Below are 15,542 nucleotides of genomic sequence, written 5' to 3'. Positions count from 1 at the left end.
ACCATAAATCTCACCCATTTTAATGTACAATTCAATGATTTTTAGTAAATCTACCAGTGGCACAACCATCACCATAGTCCAGTTTTTGTACATTTTCATCACCCCAATAAGATCTCTTGGGTCCATTTACAGGTAATCCCCATTCCCAACCCCAAACCTAGGCAACCACTAATCCACTTCTTGTCTACATAGATTTGCCTCTTCGGGACATTTCATAGAAGTGGCATCGTGCAAAACAGGATCTTTCATGTCCTGCTTCTTTCACTACTTAGTATATTGTTTTCGATGTTCATTCACGTAGCATATACCAGTACTCCATTCCTTTTTACTGCTGAGTGGTATCCATTGTTCGTGTATCCCGTATTTTGTTTATCATCAGTTGATACACATTTGGGTTGTTTCTACTTTTTGGCTATTTTGAAAAATGCTGCTATGAACATTCATGCACAAGTTTTGTGTGTGTGTGTGTGTGTGTGTGTGTGTTTGAACCATGTGAATAGATTATCTATAAAAAGTCTTTTAATATTGCAAAAGGTTAGTTAAATGGCACATGAAACAACCTTATAAAAAAGGAAGTAGCAAAGCAATGGGTGTGTGTGTGCACGTGCACATAGAATGATTTGATTCTGTTTAATAATTAAATAAGAACATAAAAAAGATTTGAAAGGCAGAAAGCTAAAATGTTAGCAGTGTTGTCTCTGGGTGATGGGACTGTGGATAATTTATGTGTTTGTGTGCTTTTCTGTATTTCAACAAATTGTCTACTGTGAATATAAATTACTTTTGTAATCAGAAACAAACCACAATGCTATTAGAAGAAAAACACCATCATACCCATGCAATTTCTCCAAGGTCTTTACCTCTCTGCTGTGGAAACATACCCTCCCAATAGTCCCCATGTAGGGGAGGGGAGAGTGCATCCTATCTCTCTCTCTCTCTCTCTCTCTCTCTCTCTCTCTCTCTGTTTAATGCTGGTCACAGCATCCGGAAAACAGCAGATCCCCAATAAATACAAATCAATTTTGGAGACCTCAAGATCAGTCTCCATGGCAACCTGACAAGGGCATGACACTATATGAGCACCACCTCAGGGTGGAGATGGTCCAGCACAAAGAACGCTTGACTTGAACAGCCCGAGGCTGCCAATGGACCATAGTATTTATCTATGTGGCAATGGGATCAGGCTTCCCAGACTCAAAGAGGCAGACATCTCTCTAAATGACAGAACATTGAAAGTCTGAACTGATCATCCTGATTGTGGGTTCCCTGAACTGCCATTTCTATTTATACAGCTGCAAACAGATGTCATGATTCAGTATTTTCCAGAACTACATTTAAGAACTAAGTGTCTTTCCTCTATGTTTACCTCATTCACAATTTCATCATATTGCTTCATAATTACTCATTTGTCTGCACCAGGCCTGTCCCTTACATTTGTAGGACCTGGGACAATAGAATAATTAGAAGCTCACATCTCACATGTTCAAAAATTCAGAAGTCATTAATCAAGCTAACACGCTCTTAAATAAGGTACATCCTATCTTCCTACCTTATTGAATACATTTTCAGAATGACCTGAAGAACCAGGTACAAATTTAGACATCTCAGGCTCCTTGGAGTTGGGAGTTGGGCCATGCGGTGCCAGAGAGCTGGACCCTGGCTTGCTCCGCTTTTCCATTGCACAGCCAAAGAAGCACAAGGCGCCCCAGCCTGAGCCACCACTCACCCCTCACTCACACTCCCCTCTGCCCCCAAACAGCAGCCCCTTGGCCAACTCTTGGGCTTTACAGGGCACACGCCTGCAGTGCAGCCCACCCTTAGGAGAAAAGACCAACGGACAGGCCTGCAAGTGCCCTGGAAGTGGGCTAAGGACCATTTTGGTAAGGAATTCTGGTTTAGGCAACTGCAACTTTATCTAGAAGGGGTGTAGGACAGGGGATATGGATGCCATGGCCCTCGGACTCCTGGCAGCTGAAGGAGGGCCCTGAAAAGTATGAAAACCCTCTTGCCCAAGATAAGGGATACCGATCTGTATTCCCACTAGACTGGATTTCTTGACCTTGGCACTACTGACATTTTGGGCCAGGTAATTCATTGTTATGGGGGCTGTCAGTTATGGGGGCTATACCCTTATTTGTGATAATCAAACTCCCTGGGAGACAAGTCACCCCTTCCCCCAATAAGAACCAATGCAGTAGACTGTGAAGCTCTAGAGGGCAGGAAATACAACTGCTTCACTCAGTGGCAGAGTAGATGCCACTCATGGTACAGAGTAGATGCCCAATAACTGTTTGAAGGATGAATCAATGAACCAACATCAACTCATGACCTCAGAGGCATTCTTGAAAGACCTTATTTTCCTGGTGAGGATTGTGAAATACTGGGGACAAAGGGCTCCTCAGAACAAGCTGAGAGCCGTTCTTGATCCCCCAGATATAAATGATAAATCTGGGTTATACAGGTAGAAACGCTAGGAAGCATAAACACGGTGTCGTGCACCCAGGACCCCAAGGACGGGACAACTCCCTCTGTCTGACGCATGTATCGAGTTGACCCGACGAGGCTCCTTAAGACCTTATGCATTTCATGGTCCAATCTTTCTCCACCAAAGCTGCCCAGGTTAGGTGCATGAGGGAGGGACCAGGGTCTCTAAACTTAAATAGACGCTCCTAAGGGACCTGGTAGAACACTGCTAAGTCCTACGTGTTCCTTAGACAAATCCAAATGCGATGCACAATGAGGGCTATGATGCACATGATGAGACTTCTGACCCGCAAGGTGCCGATTGCAAAAGCTCTTCATCCCCCTGACATTCATTCTCCCTGTCCGCAACATTGGGATTCTGCAAACCCTGTTCATGCCGAGTCTCTTCAATCGGCCAATAATATTTACTGCTGCATCAAGCCCACGTTCCTTCTCCAGAGCAAGCACGCACCCAACCTCCCAGTTTTCTTTATAAGAGATGAATTCTTTCTTGTACGGTTCCCACATTCCTAGCAACCGAGCATACATGGTTATATCCAGTTGGGTTTGGGCTGGCACTTTAGGGGCAGTGGTGATGTTTGCATTAAGAAATGAAGTTCTGATGGAGTCCGACATTTGGAGCAAAGTGCATAACTGGTACCATTCACTGGTACCAAGAGGACCTAGACTTGATTTCCGAATCTGCTCATGCATCGGTTTTCCCTAGAGTGGCAGGTCTCAAAATGTGGTCCAAATAGCCCTGGTGGCCCTGAGACCTTCTCGGGAGATCCACGTGTCAAAACTATTTTCCTAGGAATGCTAAGATGGTCTGTCCTTTTGTTCACTCTCATTCTCTCACAGGTATACTAGGAGTTTTTCCAGTGACTTCCTGACATGTGATGGCATCATTGCCCTGATGGCTAAATAAAATGTGTGTGTGTGTGTGTGTGTGTGTGTGTGTGTGTGCGCGCACTTGTGTTTTCCGATGTTTCTCAGTTTTAATTTAAATTACAGTAATTGTAGATGAATATAACCCACATAAACAAAAACTCTTCAAGGTCTTTCTAATTTTTGAGTGTAAAGGGGTTCCAAGCCCAGAAAGTTTGAGAACCACTGTCCTAGAGCAAGAATGCTAGTCGTACTTCTACAGCATTGAAAGTAGGGAGTGGGGAAAAAAATATTTGGAAGACCTTTCTGTGAGGTAGAGTAAGTTACCGAATATAAAAATAAGTACACTTTCAGAGTTTTATAACAGGAGTGTCACTGTGACATTTTAACTGCAAAATGTTCTCTAGGTTCTTCGAAGTGGAAAAAAAACAAGTCTAGAAAAAAAGCAAAAGTATTAATATTTTCAGTAAAAGCAATACATCTTAAACACAACATTGCTTGTTTGGAGGTTTACCGATGATCTGATTTGCACCTGGACCAGCCTCAACTCAAACACCCGCAACCTGTCCAAAGATTGGCTCTATTTGTTGGCATCCCTGAGAGTGTCAATTACACTTGCAATTTTAAATTTGACTGCAATTTTGAGATTATCAGTGGCTTTCAGTTACCCATGCTATAGAATCAGGATGCATTATCAAACAGAAGTATTTTTATTAATATCTAAACAACATCACTGAGGAAAATAAACAGATGAAAGACCCCATTCCCTCTGGGTTTAACACCAATCCTTCCATCACATCTGATTTTCCCTTTTTAAATTTCTTTAATTCCTTTTCCCCCTTCATGTAACAGAGATGCTATTTTCTTGCCACCCTCACCCAAGTGCCTAGGTGTTTTGACCACATGGCGTCATTCATACGCCCAGTATACCTACCTAGAAGAGGCATATGACAATTGGCTCCATTTTTTAGATGGAACAACTGACACATGAAATCCACCTTCCCAGATCAACATGGCCAACTGATGGCCAGGCCACCAACTGCTACCCAAGATGCTACCCACCCATACTGGAGCGGGGGTCCCCAGATCCTTGTCTGAAGAGGCACAAGCTGGAAGCTGATGGGGTCGTTTCTAGAAACTGCCTCTCCCCGACTCACAGAAGCAAAAGCCATACATTTTCTTAATTAAAAGAACATTAATAGTAATCATAATAACAGATAAGGAGAGGTCAAGAGCGTGTCACCAACAAGAAAAGTTTTACCATTTCAAAGCTGGGGCAGTTGGATCGTGAACTACCATCTCAAGCCCAGCCACTTTTCTACATCCAGCTTCCATCTTCTGCGCTATAAATAATTCAGAGTTTTCTTTTTTCTTAAATATCACAAAACCAAGTCGGAATCTTTATGTGAAGGATTCTGCTGTGTCCTTCTCTCCCTCCTCCTCTCCCTCCCTAGCCAGCCCAGGCAACTCCCAGGAGAACGACCCCTCAAGCTTTAACATTTATTCTTTGACATTTCAGACTATTTGTTAGGCAGAGCTGCCTTCTTGAGATCAAAGTTGGAAAATCTCTCCAAGAACTCCCGCTTGGCCCTGTCCGACGGTGACAGCGAGGGTCTATTAACCTCCAAGAATCTGCTCCATTCCTCTTCGGGAGAAATCCACCAGCCCTCACCCAGAAGGGCAGCCATCCTCTCCCTCCTCCCCCTCCCCAGCACTCCAGGAGGGGCCAGAGGTCGCCCTCCCCACGTGATACACTAAGACACTCAGCACAGAGAGACAGACCCCAGAACCAAAAGATGTCCCCCACTAGGAGACAACAGTGACTCGTGGGGACATGGTATTTGGGACACCTGTCTGGGTAGGACCTTTTATCTGAGGGACAGCAAGCTCAGAGACAAATATGGAACAAGGAAAGGTAACTTACCCAAGTCATTTTGCTGGCGGTAGTGCTGAGACTGATGCCAGCTCTTCACTGCCGTGCACTACTGCTAGATGATGTCACCTCCATCCACCTGGGAGGGTGACCAGGTTTAGGGCTGAAGTCTTAAGCTCTTACGTGAAATGACTTACCATTTTCTTCCGAGGCATTGCAGTGAAGGGTTCCTGCACTTCACAAGAGCACCTACCCACCAGCTGCCAGAATCATTTCTTCCTCCATACAAAGCCGAGGGCCAAACTGGGGGACCGAGCCTAAAGCTGGGCAAAGGTGTCGGGGTGTTGTGGTTCACCTTTTTTTTTTTTCTCTATTTTTTTTTTTTTTTGTGTGTGGTGGTTCATCTTGATGTAAGAGGTCAGTGGTTGACTAACCCATTTTGCTCGGTTCTTCTTCAAAAAGCTTCTGCCCACACCCTGACCCAGTGTTACCTAGAGTGTATGCATGAGTCTATTTAGCGTGAAGAGTGGTTTATGTTCAATTAGATTGGGAAAGAGGTAGGATAAAAAGGGTTATTTAAAGGAGGACTTCTCAGAGCCTTTAGTATCCTAACACGCATGGTAAACCTACAAGAGGTTGGCTATACCATACAATGCTCTCCAAAGTTATTTGATGGGCTCTTAGCATCTTCTGAAACTAGAGGGAAACATTTCCACAGCCAAGGAAAAGGAGAGCACTTGATCCTTACAGCATGATTTATTTAATAACAAGTTGGGCATTCAAATGAAGACAGGACCCCATTGTAGAAACTGAAGCTTTCCCAGAAAACTGATCAATCCATGTAGGGCAGTAGTTGGTCAAGTGGCTGACCCACAAAATTACTAAGATGGCCAAAGATACCATCCTAGAAATGCACAGTGGTGTCATTCTGGTCTTCTTAGTGACCAGGTTGTCCGTTTGGTATCAAAGGTACTACACAGCAGTTGCCTGTTACAGTACTGGGAAGTGTCAAGTTGACAGCCACAAAGATTGAACGATTCCGTGAGTCATTCGCGCATGAACTCAGAATTTCAGTTCTCGCAGGAAGGACATTCTCCGAATATATTCTTTATTCATGGTGCCTCTCCTACCCACCCTCCCCGCCAGAGTCAAGTTCTCACTGGTCGGCTCCGCATCTGGCTCCCTCTGAAGCAGAAGGCTTTGGTCCAGAGCTGTGGCTCTAAGATGGGGGCGACAAGAGAGATCCTGGCTGTGCCCTCTCAGCCAGCGTGAGTTTTCAGAGACCTAACGCTCATGACAAAAATTGCTTTGAGATTTCCTCTCAGGTTCTCTGTCACGTGAGTCTTTTTCTCAGAATTAACAGTAAGAGAAGGCTGACACGTTGGTGTATACATAATACGTGGGCTGGACTTAGCATCTAGCCTGCATTCCGGAATTTTCCTTATCCCTAAGGTTGCTTGTAGGAGGGACCTGGGAGAGGTGCCTACATTGGTTGGCCCATGGTACACAGACTTTAGGACTTGTCCTTCTTGACTGTGGCAGCAGGAGGGCAGATATTGGAGACAGTTTGTCTGGCCAGTGCTGAGAAGGGTTGGCAGTGAAACAGCGTTTGTAGGTCCAGGGGTCTCCTGTGTTATGGGATCTAAACCCTCTCAGCTCCAAATTCAAGGGTGTTCCTTGTCTCCCTGCTCCCAGCACCCTCGAGAACCTGGCTGTGTGTAGTAAATATCTCCCTAGGCCTGTCCAGCTACTAAGAACTGTGGCACAGACTGTAGACAGATGTCATTCCTCCAAGAGCACCCAGGACCCCTTCCCCCCAGCCCCACACCTTCTCTTCCCCTGAGAAGTCCATCTGGGAGTCAGGATCACATGACTTTGGCCAAAGGCTGCTGCAAACGTTGCAATGTAATGGACATTGCATTGCAATTTTAAAACATTATCACGGGGACCAAAACACACCAAAGCTGGTGTGTGCTTCAGAGTAAAAAAGTAGGTGGCATTTCAGAGCTCTATAAAAGAAGCATCACCAGGCCATAGTTGACAGCAGTGAAGTCACTTTACAGGGGTTAGGTCCTTGCCCTTCTCACTGCAGAATAAACGTAGGGACAAGAGAGGGAAGCCTTGTCCCTTGCCTTTTGAAGGGAAATAGGCCGGTTGCTCCACTGAGGTCCCCAAAGGCCGAACCAGGCTTCATTTTGCTGCCATGGTAACAGCACATGGGAGGTAGAAACGGGGAGGAGGAAAGAGAGCTCCATAGACAAGCTGGGTGTCGCTGTCAGCCACCAAGGCCTCCGCCATTACTCACCCAAGTCAGGCTTGGTGGGGTTTTTCCGAACTGACATGACACTCTGTTCCTCAAACTTGGATGGAGCCACAAGTCGGACACAACCCTGGAACTCATACCTTTGAGCAGCCTCAACCCTTGGTCTTCAAACCTTCTCCACAGCCATGTAGGCCATTCTGATCCACCTTCCAAACTCTCAGACGGCGCCTGCCATTGCTCTTAGACAGGGTGTGAAGGGAGAATTGCTCTTTCCCTCTCAGAAAAGCCAAGCTCCATTCTTCCTGCCTTATGCCACATGCCCCACCCCGTCCACTCTCAGCCAAATCAAAGTCAGGTTTATGGACATCAGAGCGGCCTTAAGCGGCTCCTATTTGCAGAGGGTCGTGGGAAGACACGTGATCCTGAGATGCCCAGGGCTGCCTCTGGTCTGAGTAGGAAGCTCATGCATCCCCTGTTTTCCAGGCTTGAAAGTCTCAACAAAGCTCTCAGTCAGGGTTTCTCTACAGCTCGGATCTTCCCTGGGAACTTGGAAATCCTGCCTTTCTCCTCTACCCAAGTAGTTCCACATTCCTTCCCAAACTGGACCTGCATGGACCTGGCCTTGCCTTTGGCACAGAATCTGAGTCATCAGCATCCTCTGTGTCCCTCTAGGATCTGTGCTTCTCAGAGATCCTCCTGCCTTTCTGGTTTCTTTCTTGCACGGGAGCCGAACAGGCTGTAGTCAAAGGATAACCCCAATATCTCCCTCACTCTCCCCAGTTCTCACAATGCCCCACCCCCAAACCTGCAGAATATCTGAGCAATGCATCCCCTCCAGCTGGAAGGCAAAGGGGGTGGGGAAGGAAGAGCTACTGCTCTCAGGTACACACCCAGGAGGGGACAGGATCCTGATGGAAAGAGACGAAAAGGCAGCGAGCTCTTAGGCCTCATCACCCACCCAATCTCCTCCCCGAGCAAGCAGAGCTTAAGTCCCAGGGGCAAACTGGGGTCACTTTATCGAAGGAGGAATTGGGATTAAAATCCTACCCTCGGAATCCTGATTAAATTTCCAAACCATGTGCAAAAGCAGACGAGAAATCTGATCTCTTGCCAGCAAGAGATCTTCAACTCACTTTGGGTTCAAGGAGAGTGGAAGGAGGCTTATTTAGCTCTGGGATATATGATTAGATCTTGGCTGAGATTTTCTTGAGAGGTGAGTAGGGCGGTGTGGGGGGGTGGGGGTGGTACAGGATTTCTAAAGGCAAAATGCAGAACCAGAGCTATCCAAGGCAACTGAGGCCACTGGCCGCTTCGGCCACTCCCCAGCAGTACAGTGGGGATGTCAGGGGTGCGGCAAAGCTAGGGGTGCAGGGGAGTAGAGCTTCAGGCCTCCTGGACAATTTGGATGCGGACCAGGTTCCCCTGAAGCTCCCACCCTCCTCGCTGCCCCGTCGCCTCCTCCGCTGTCACACTGAAGAGTTTTCCCTCTGTCCTTCCCAAAGGAGCCTCAGAGCAGCCAGCATCCCTTCACCTTCACGCCTCCCCGTCTGTCCCTCACTGCTACCCTCATCTTGCTCTCCATTTCAGAGTCACTCTGGAGGCCACCTGTGAGTCTAGCCGGAGCTCCGAGTCGGTAAACACTGAAGGAACAAAGGCCCTCTGCCTAGTCCGCATGTGGTGCAGTCCAGGAAGCTACACACAATGAAGTCACCCTGCATTGATCTGCCGGCTCCCCGTGCTCTCTCCACAGCATCAAACCCTCCCTGGCGTCTAGCTGCTGTATCTGAGACGCTTGAGCGTCTGCTCAGGCCTGGCCTTGACCTGCAGGAGCTGGGCAGAGCCAGGGGAAGCGTCACGGCCCAGTGCTAGGCTGAGGTCACACCTGCGGCTGGGGAGGGGAGCATGTGGTGCCTGGGAGCTTGGCTACACAAAAGAATTCCCACGTAAGAAGGGAGCGACAGGGTAGCCCAGAGCCCAGCTTCTTGGCTTCCAAATTGAAGATGCTTGGCATCTGCTCTTTCCCTGGGTGAGAAGCACATGGCCGAGCTTCCACACACCAGGAGGTCTTTGAGGAAGGGTGAACAAAGTTCAGATGGGGGTGCACAAGTCAGGCAAGGATCTTCCTTCCACTACCTTCCTGCCTGAAGCCGCTCCTGCTTGCCCAGACCTGAGCAGCCTCACCTACCAACTTGAGGATCAGGTGTGTCTCAGCCAACAAGTCCCTCTTGACAGCAAAGATGCCACCCTTGTCTGTTTGGGGATCTCACCAACTGAAAACCAGATGATCCATCTTAGATGTAAGAACAACCACATTTTCAGGCATCAAGGGTCACTAAATGCTAGAATGTGTGAAGAAGGAGCGTGGCAGACGTTCTTTTCAAAATCACCGTGTTCGGGTGTTTCCAGGAGGAAGTTAGGGATAGCATCTAGCCCCAAAGACCCCTGAAGGACTTCATCTAGGGAGCCAGGGGGAGGCTATGACTGTGGAGATCCCAGGACTGCAGCTTTCCAGGAGCAGATGGGGCTGCTCTATGGGGCAGCTGAACAGCCAAGAGCACCAGGAGGTCAAAGAGACCCCGTGTCAGTCCCGGCTCTGCCACTCACAGCTGTGAAAACCTGGCCTAGTGATTACTAACCCTTTCTGAGCTTCAGCGTCCTCATGGGTCAAATGTGCCTGGCTCTGAATAGGCGCTTCATAAGTTCGCCATAATGATCGTTACTAAGGCTCCCCAGGAAAGCCCATTCTTTGGAGCTTGGCAACCAGTTCCGGGATCTGTCCACACAGCCCTAGTGAAAGACTCAGGTCCTCTCCAGAGCATGTCCCTGGAAGGCCCTACAACTGAGCTGACCACTGTCTACAGCTTCTTAAGGGAACAGTGAGCTCCCCACCCTCTGAGCTTCAGGGAACAGGGTTCAGAACCAGGGCCCCTCAATCACTCCTTCCAGAATGAAGATCCAGACAGCACATGGCAGGCACACCGGTTTCATGGATTGAAGCTTTGCCGCGAAATCCCCTAGGACCAAAACGTAACCTCAAGTCTGAGAAAGCCACTGTGAAATCCTGTGGGTGAGATTCCAAACACAGAGCTACGGGTCTTGTTGGTCCCCTGAGCCTCCCTGCCTGAAGCCTGTCCAACCCAGCATCCTTGGTGGGCTGAGTTCCTCTCTCCACGCCTCCCCTGTGCCAGCGCTGACTGGCCCAGAGCCTCTAACGTTGGGGTAGATGCCATGGGACTTCAAAGCCCAGCAGGAAAGCATGGGGAACAGAATCCTGGACACTCAGAACAGCTCCCCAGTCTCAGCCAGTCCTCATTCCTCCCGGCAACTTTTTCATGCTTCCCTGCCATCTGCCACGGTCTCTTCTGCTGCTTTAGACCTTCTCAGCGCTCTTAGATGCTCTCACTTGTAGCACAAGGCCTTGCCTTACACTTGATAGGCAAAACAGAAGCCACCAGACAAGAGCTCTCTCATTCCCTTGCCTGCCCCAAACCTCTAAACCCTCATCTTTTCCTCTTCCTCCTGCTGCGCCAGGAGAGCTCTCCCTCCATGTGGCTGAGCCTTCCTCCTGAGGATGGGCGCTTTTCTTTCCCATCTTCCCAGGGGCCGTTTCTATTCATCATCTTTTCTCCCAAGCATTGGCAGGCTCTACGCATCCTGATAAAAAAAAAAACCTTAAATATCTCTACTTATTAATAATGAAATTCTCCCTAGAATCCATGCAGCCTGAAGGTCCCAAAGGCACTCTCAACCCTTGGGGCATCCCTGGTCCAATCCTGGAACCCTTGAGAACAGGAGAATGCGGAGCTGGGCAACCCCCTACCCAGGCCACTCTATAGAAAAGGAGCTTCCATTGGGGATGAGGTGAGGTGAGGGCTCAAACCAAGCTAGACTTAAATAAGAGATTGAGTAAGGGTAAGTAGAAAAAGCACCAACCTAGCCGAATCAATCCCTGTTGGACTTCCACCTTGAGCTCACCCACCTTACTTCCGCATGCCTCATCTTTATTTCCTAAGTAAGAAGCCCCCAAAAAGCCTACTGAGACCAAGGGAAGGGTCAAAATCCTCCCAACCCCCGACCTCCTCTCTTGTTCCAAATCTCCTACATACAAAGTCCCTTCCTCCTAAAAGGAAGATATTGTAAGTTACAGAAGGCATTTTGACCCTTCTAGCTGGGTCAGGGCCCAGGAACCAAGGGCAGACAGATACAGCCAGCTCATCTAAGCATTTTAGCCTCAGTAGGACCCCAGGACCCTTCTGCCTCTCCTTTTCTGGCAGCCCACATGAGACCTGACATGAGAGTTTGGCCTACCTTAGTGTGTATGTGTCTGTGGGGGGGCAGGGAGTGGTCTCTGGATGATTGGCATGTTGGCCTACAAGCCCAAAACCCCATCTTCCTCTGGGCAAAGTCACTTCCCCAAGATCCATAAGGGAGATATAAAACCACTGCAACCAAGGGAAAAATTACACTGGCTTACTGGTGCACCAAAGATAAAGGATCCTTCAACCCCACTCCCAGACCCCCTTACACATCAGCTCTGAAGAAAGTATCTCCATAAGCCTTGGCTGTACGGACAATAAAAGAGTCCCCAGCCACCGAGGAGACGAGGGTCTCAGTAACTTGAGTTGTAGCTGAAAGAGTCAGGTTTGAACCTGGCTTCTGTCTCTTGTGCTTGTGTGACCCTGAGCGAACCATTCAACTCTCTGTGCCTCTAATTCTTTCTCAGTAAGATGAGGAAACCCTTCACTGTATGGACTCAGTCTGTATCTGGAGGGGTCTCAGTGAAAGCAACCAATGGAACAGATTGTAAAATCCTTTGCAAACAGGACTTGGCTAAGAAACTTCTTTAAAAGAGTAATAGTAAAATTGGGGGGAATTAAAAAACAGGGTAGCCTGAAATTTCTATGTATCTTTAATATTCTTTGCAAAATTGCCAAATAAGAGGTCTGATCCAGTCATTTCATTAGAAAATAAAGTGTTTATTAAGAAACTATACACTGAACACTCCTATATGTCTCTGCGGAAACACAACGCCCCATGGTCATAGCACAAGGTGAAGAAAATGGCAGAATAAAAGATGCTGGGATGGATGGAGCCTGGGAGGCTGGAAATGAGGTAATGATTTACAATAATTAAAAAACATCATCCTCAAGCTTACTCCTTAAAGCCACACTCAGGAGGGGGCCCTGGCCCAAAGGGTTGGCAGGACACAATGGGGAATAGCCAGACATGAAGCAATGGGGAGCAGGATGGCGGGGAGCTGGGAGGGGCTAAATAAACGCACTTCTAGGCCCTGGAGAGAAGCTGAATCCCCGTGTGATACTCTGAACATTCAGGCGCCCGGGAGGCCACCCCAGATACTAGGCAAGAACTTGGAAAGCTGTGCATTTTTAAAGCCCATGGAGATGTCTGCAGAATCAGGCTGGGAACCCGACGTGAAGAACCACCATCCACAGGACTCAGGACCTAAAACCTTAAGTGGGAATCCTAACCCCCAGGGCAGAGAATCTGTTATCTATTACTGTGCATCATCACTCCAAAACTCAGTGGATTAAAACCACCACCATTTTGCCCTACGATCTCCCCATGGTTGGCCCCCTCTTCCATGCTCCGCCCTCAAGGGGGCAGCCTGCACTGACCCCCTACAACGGAGGCACCATGGGTGGGTTGGGGGGAACTAGGCCAAGCCCGAAGTCCACGCAGCCAACATGGCAGCAAATCTGGGAGAGGTTCAGGCCCTACAACTGTACCTTTCCTATTGAAGCAGGGGGAAAAGCATCCCTTTCCCTCTCCCCAGTGGATCAAATTGAAAATGGGGGAAACAAACCTCCCTCTTTGGGAGAGGGTGGCCATGGAGTAAGGCATGAGTCAAAGCAAGCAAAGTAAACACATATATTGACCAGAGAACAGGATGACACTTCCATTGGAGCCATGAGAGGGGCTGGAGGAGGCCAATTTTTACTTCTCTTCCCCTTCAGTTCATCTTGGCCTTGAAATGGTGATTCCATTGGGTGCCAAAAGTTCTCAGAGTCAAGAATAAGTAAAAGTGGGGGAAGAGAGCCAATCCCGGGATCATGGAACAGCAGGAAGGGCCTTGGTCCCTGATTCCCTTGGTCCCTTGTGGTCCTAGCAGGATGCCCAATTCACGGGCAAGACCTCCTGCAGCCAAAGCTTGTCGGAACTGCAGATCTAGAGGCCAAGAAGGAGCCCTGGAGAAATTCTCTTCTCCAAGGAGTTTTCTAATACCACTCACTGTGAGCCGTTCCAGAGAGAAGAGGAAGTAGGGGGAAAGTGTGTCCAAAAAAAAGGTATGGTTTTCTCCACCAAAAAAAAAACAAAAAACATATATATATAGAAAACGATTGGTTTCCATTCTTTCCTCTGAGACCTAATCTGGTGCCAATACTTGGGCCTGGCTCCCTCTCCTCTCACCGCGCCGTCTCCACCTCTGCTTAGATGTTCTTCCCCACGGGAGGCTGCAGGGCGACGAGGTCACTAAGAGGATGGCCTGGTATCCTAGGGAGAGCCAGGGAGACCCCACGCTTCCAAGCGGGGAAAGTGAGGCCGGAGCACGGCTGGACTTCATCAGGCTTTCTCGTGGTGGTTGGGTTGTTTGTGGAAAGCAAGAGAATGGCTAGTGTATTTAAGAGATGGCTCCTGGTGCACAGGTTTTTAATTCTCTTTATTGGCTCTTAAGATGATGGCAGGAGCTGCCTTGGAGGCCAGAAAAAAAAGGAGCACAGTGATGATTGGAGGGAAAGGGCAACCCTGCCAGTGGCGGATGGGGGCAAACACCCGTCTTGGTGGTGATAAAGGATGCAGGGGCACCGGCGGCTCGTGTAGTTTCTACTTAGCATCCCCGGATCCAAACAGAACAATGCCTAGAGCTTCCAACCTCTCAGAGGGCCCAGCCTACCAAGGTGACATCAAAACAGGGAGGCTTAAAAGGAGTTTTTAAAAGCCATGACGTCCTTTGCTGAAATAAACATTGACATCCTCAACATAGATGCCATGGTTAAGAGGCTTGGAATGTCCGGGAAGGCTTATTGGATTCAACATAATTTCTCTGAAACCTATAAAAAACAAAAACAAAAAAACAGAAAAACAGAAAAAAGCAAAATAAAGTAAAAACCAAAACCCCCAAAGAAGATCAAAACTAGAAGGGGAAACAGAGAGGGAGCTTGAAAGGTAAGGGGAAGAACTAGAGATACGGGACACGGATACAGATATATTGGGAACAGCCAAATGAATTCTCAGCAAAAGGGAAGGATAGGAGGAGGGGATTAACTTAAAACCAAGCATGGTCAGAGAAACTGGAAACACTCCACTTTTGCTGCAGCCTCCACTGAACCGAGGAAGGGACGTGAGCAAAACATTTGGGGGCTTGGCCTTGGATTGTCCTGGAAGAGGAGGGGAGGGGCAGCCTCATCTAAGTAGGAGGAGGCCCTGATGATGAGCTTGAGAGGGAGGTGGGAACAGGGCATAATCGCTAGGGTCCCTGGGGGGCAAAGGGGTGGGAGGAAAATGCTCTCCAGACCTTACATTCTTAAGGGATACCTGAGGGCCATTTCTAACCCTAGGAGCTGGGATAATGTGAACCACCTTTGATTGCACCAGGTTGGGGGCACTGTACTTCCAAGACTATAAACTCCTTCTCCTTCACTTTTTCCTCTCATTTCACCCAGTCAGTGCAATGATGGCTGATCTCTCAGCCTTCCCATAATTCCAAGTCTCATAGGGGATGGAATACCCTGAAGGAGTAGCATTGGTGGCCATCAAGCCATGGGCAGCCTCAAGCAAGGAGGACTTCCATGCTAGCTCAGCTCCTCTCTGGCCCCACCCTGCCATGGACGGAATTAGGATGTCCAGAGACGTGGGTGTTCCTGATCAAATCTCCAGAAGGAGGTTTTTCAGTCAACCCCGGATTAAAATAATGTCTATAAAATAATGTAACGAGTGCGTGGGTGTTTACGTGCGTGTGCAGACAAGATAGGAGTAAGCCAACCTTTTTAGGAAAGCTGTGTGCAGGTATGTGAAGAGTGTAATGGCAGCTAGACG

The 15,542-nt window shown here is 48.2% G+C and overlaps 1 protein-coding gene across 1 annotated transcript in view; it reads right to left on the bottom strand.

The window, feature by feature from the left end:
* Positions 1-4,249: 4,249 nt before the first annotated feature.
* The window catches only part of LOC149750008 (NT-3 growth factor receptor-like), a 155,347-nt gene continuing 144,054 nt past the window's right edge, over positions 4,250-15,542 (bottom strand). The window contains exon 4 of the mRNA XM_089906829.1: positions 4,250-14,557. Coding sequence (XP_089762955.1) covers positions 14,439-14,557 — 119 coding nt within the window. The 3' untranslated portion in view covers positions 4,250-14,438. The remainder of the gene's footprint in view (positions 14,558-15,542) is intronic.

Source organism: Delphinapterus leucas, chromosome 2, assembly GCF_059928025.1.
Source record: "Delphinapterus leucas isolate spDelLeu-1000000601 "Yukka" chromosome 2, BTC_Dleu_Yukka2, whole genome shotgun sequence".
NCBI classification, from domain to species: domain Eukaryota; kingdom Metazoa; phylum Chordata; class Mammalia; order Artiodactyla; family Monodontidae; genus Delphinapterus; species Delphinapterus leucas.
Note: the sequence above shows the minus strand (reverse complement) of the source record. Positions and strands in the feature narration are given on the sequence as shown.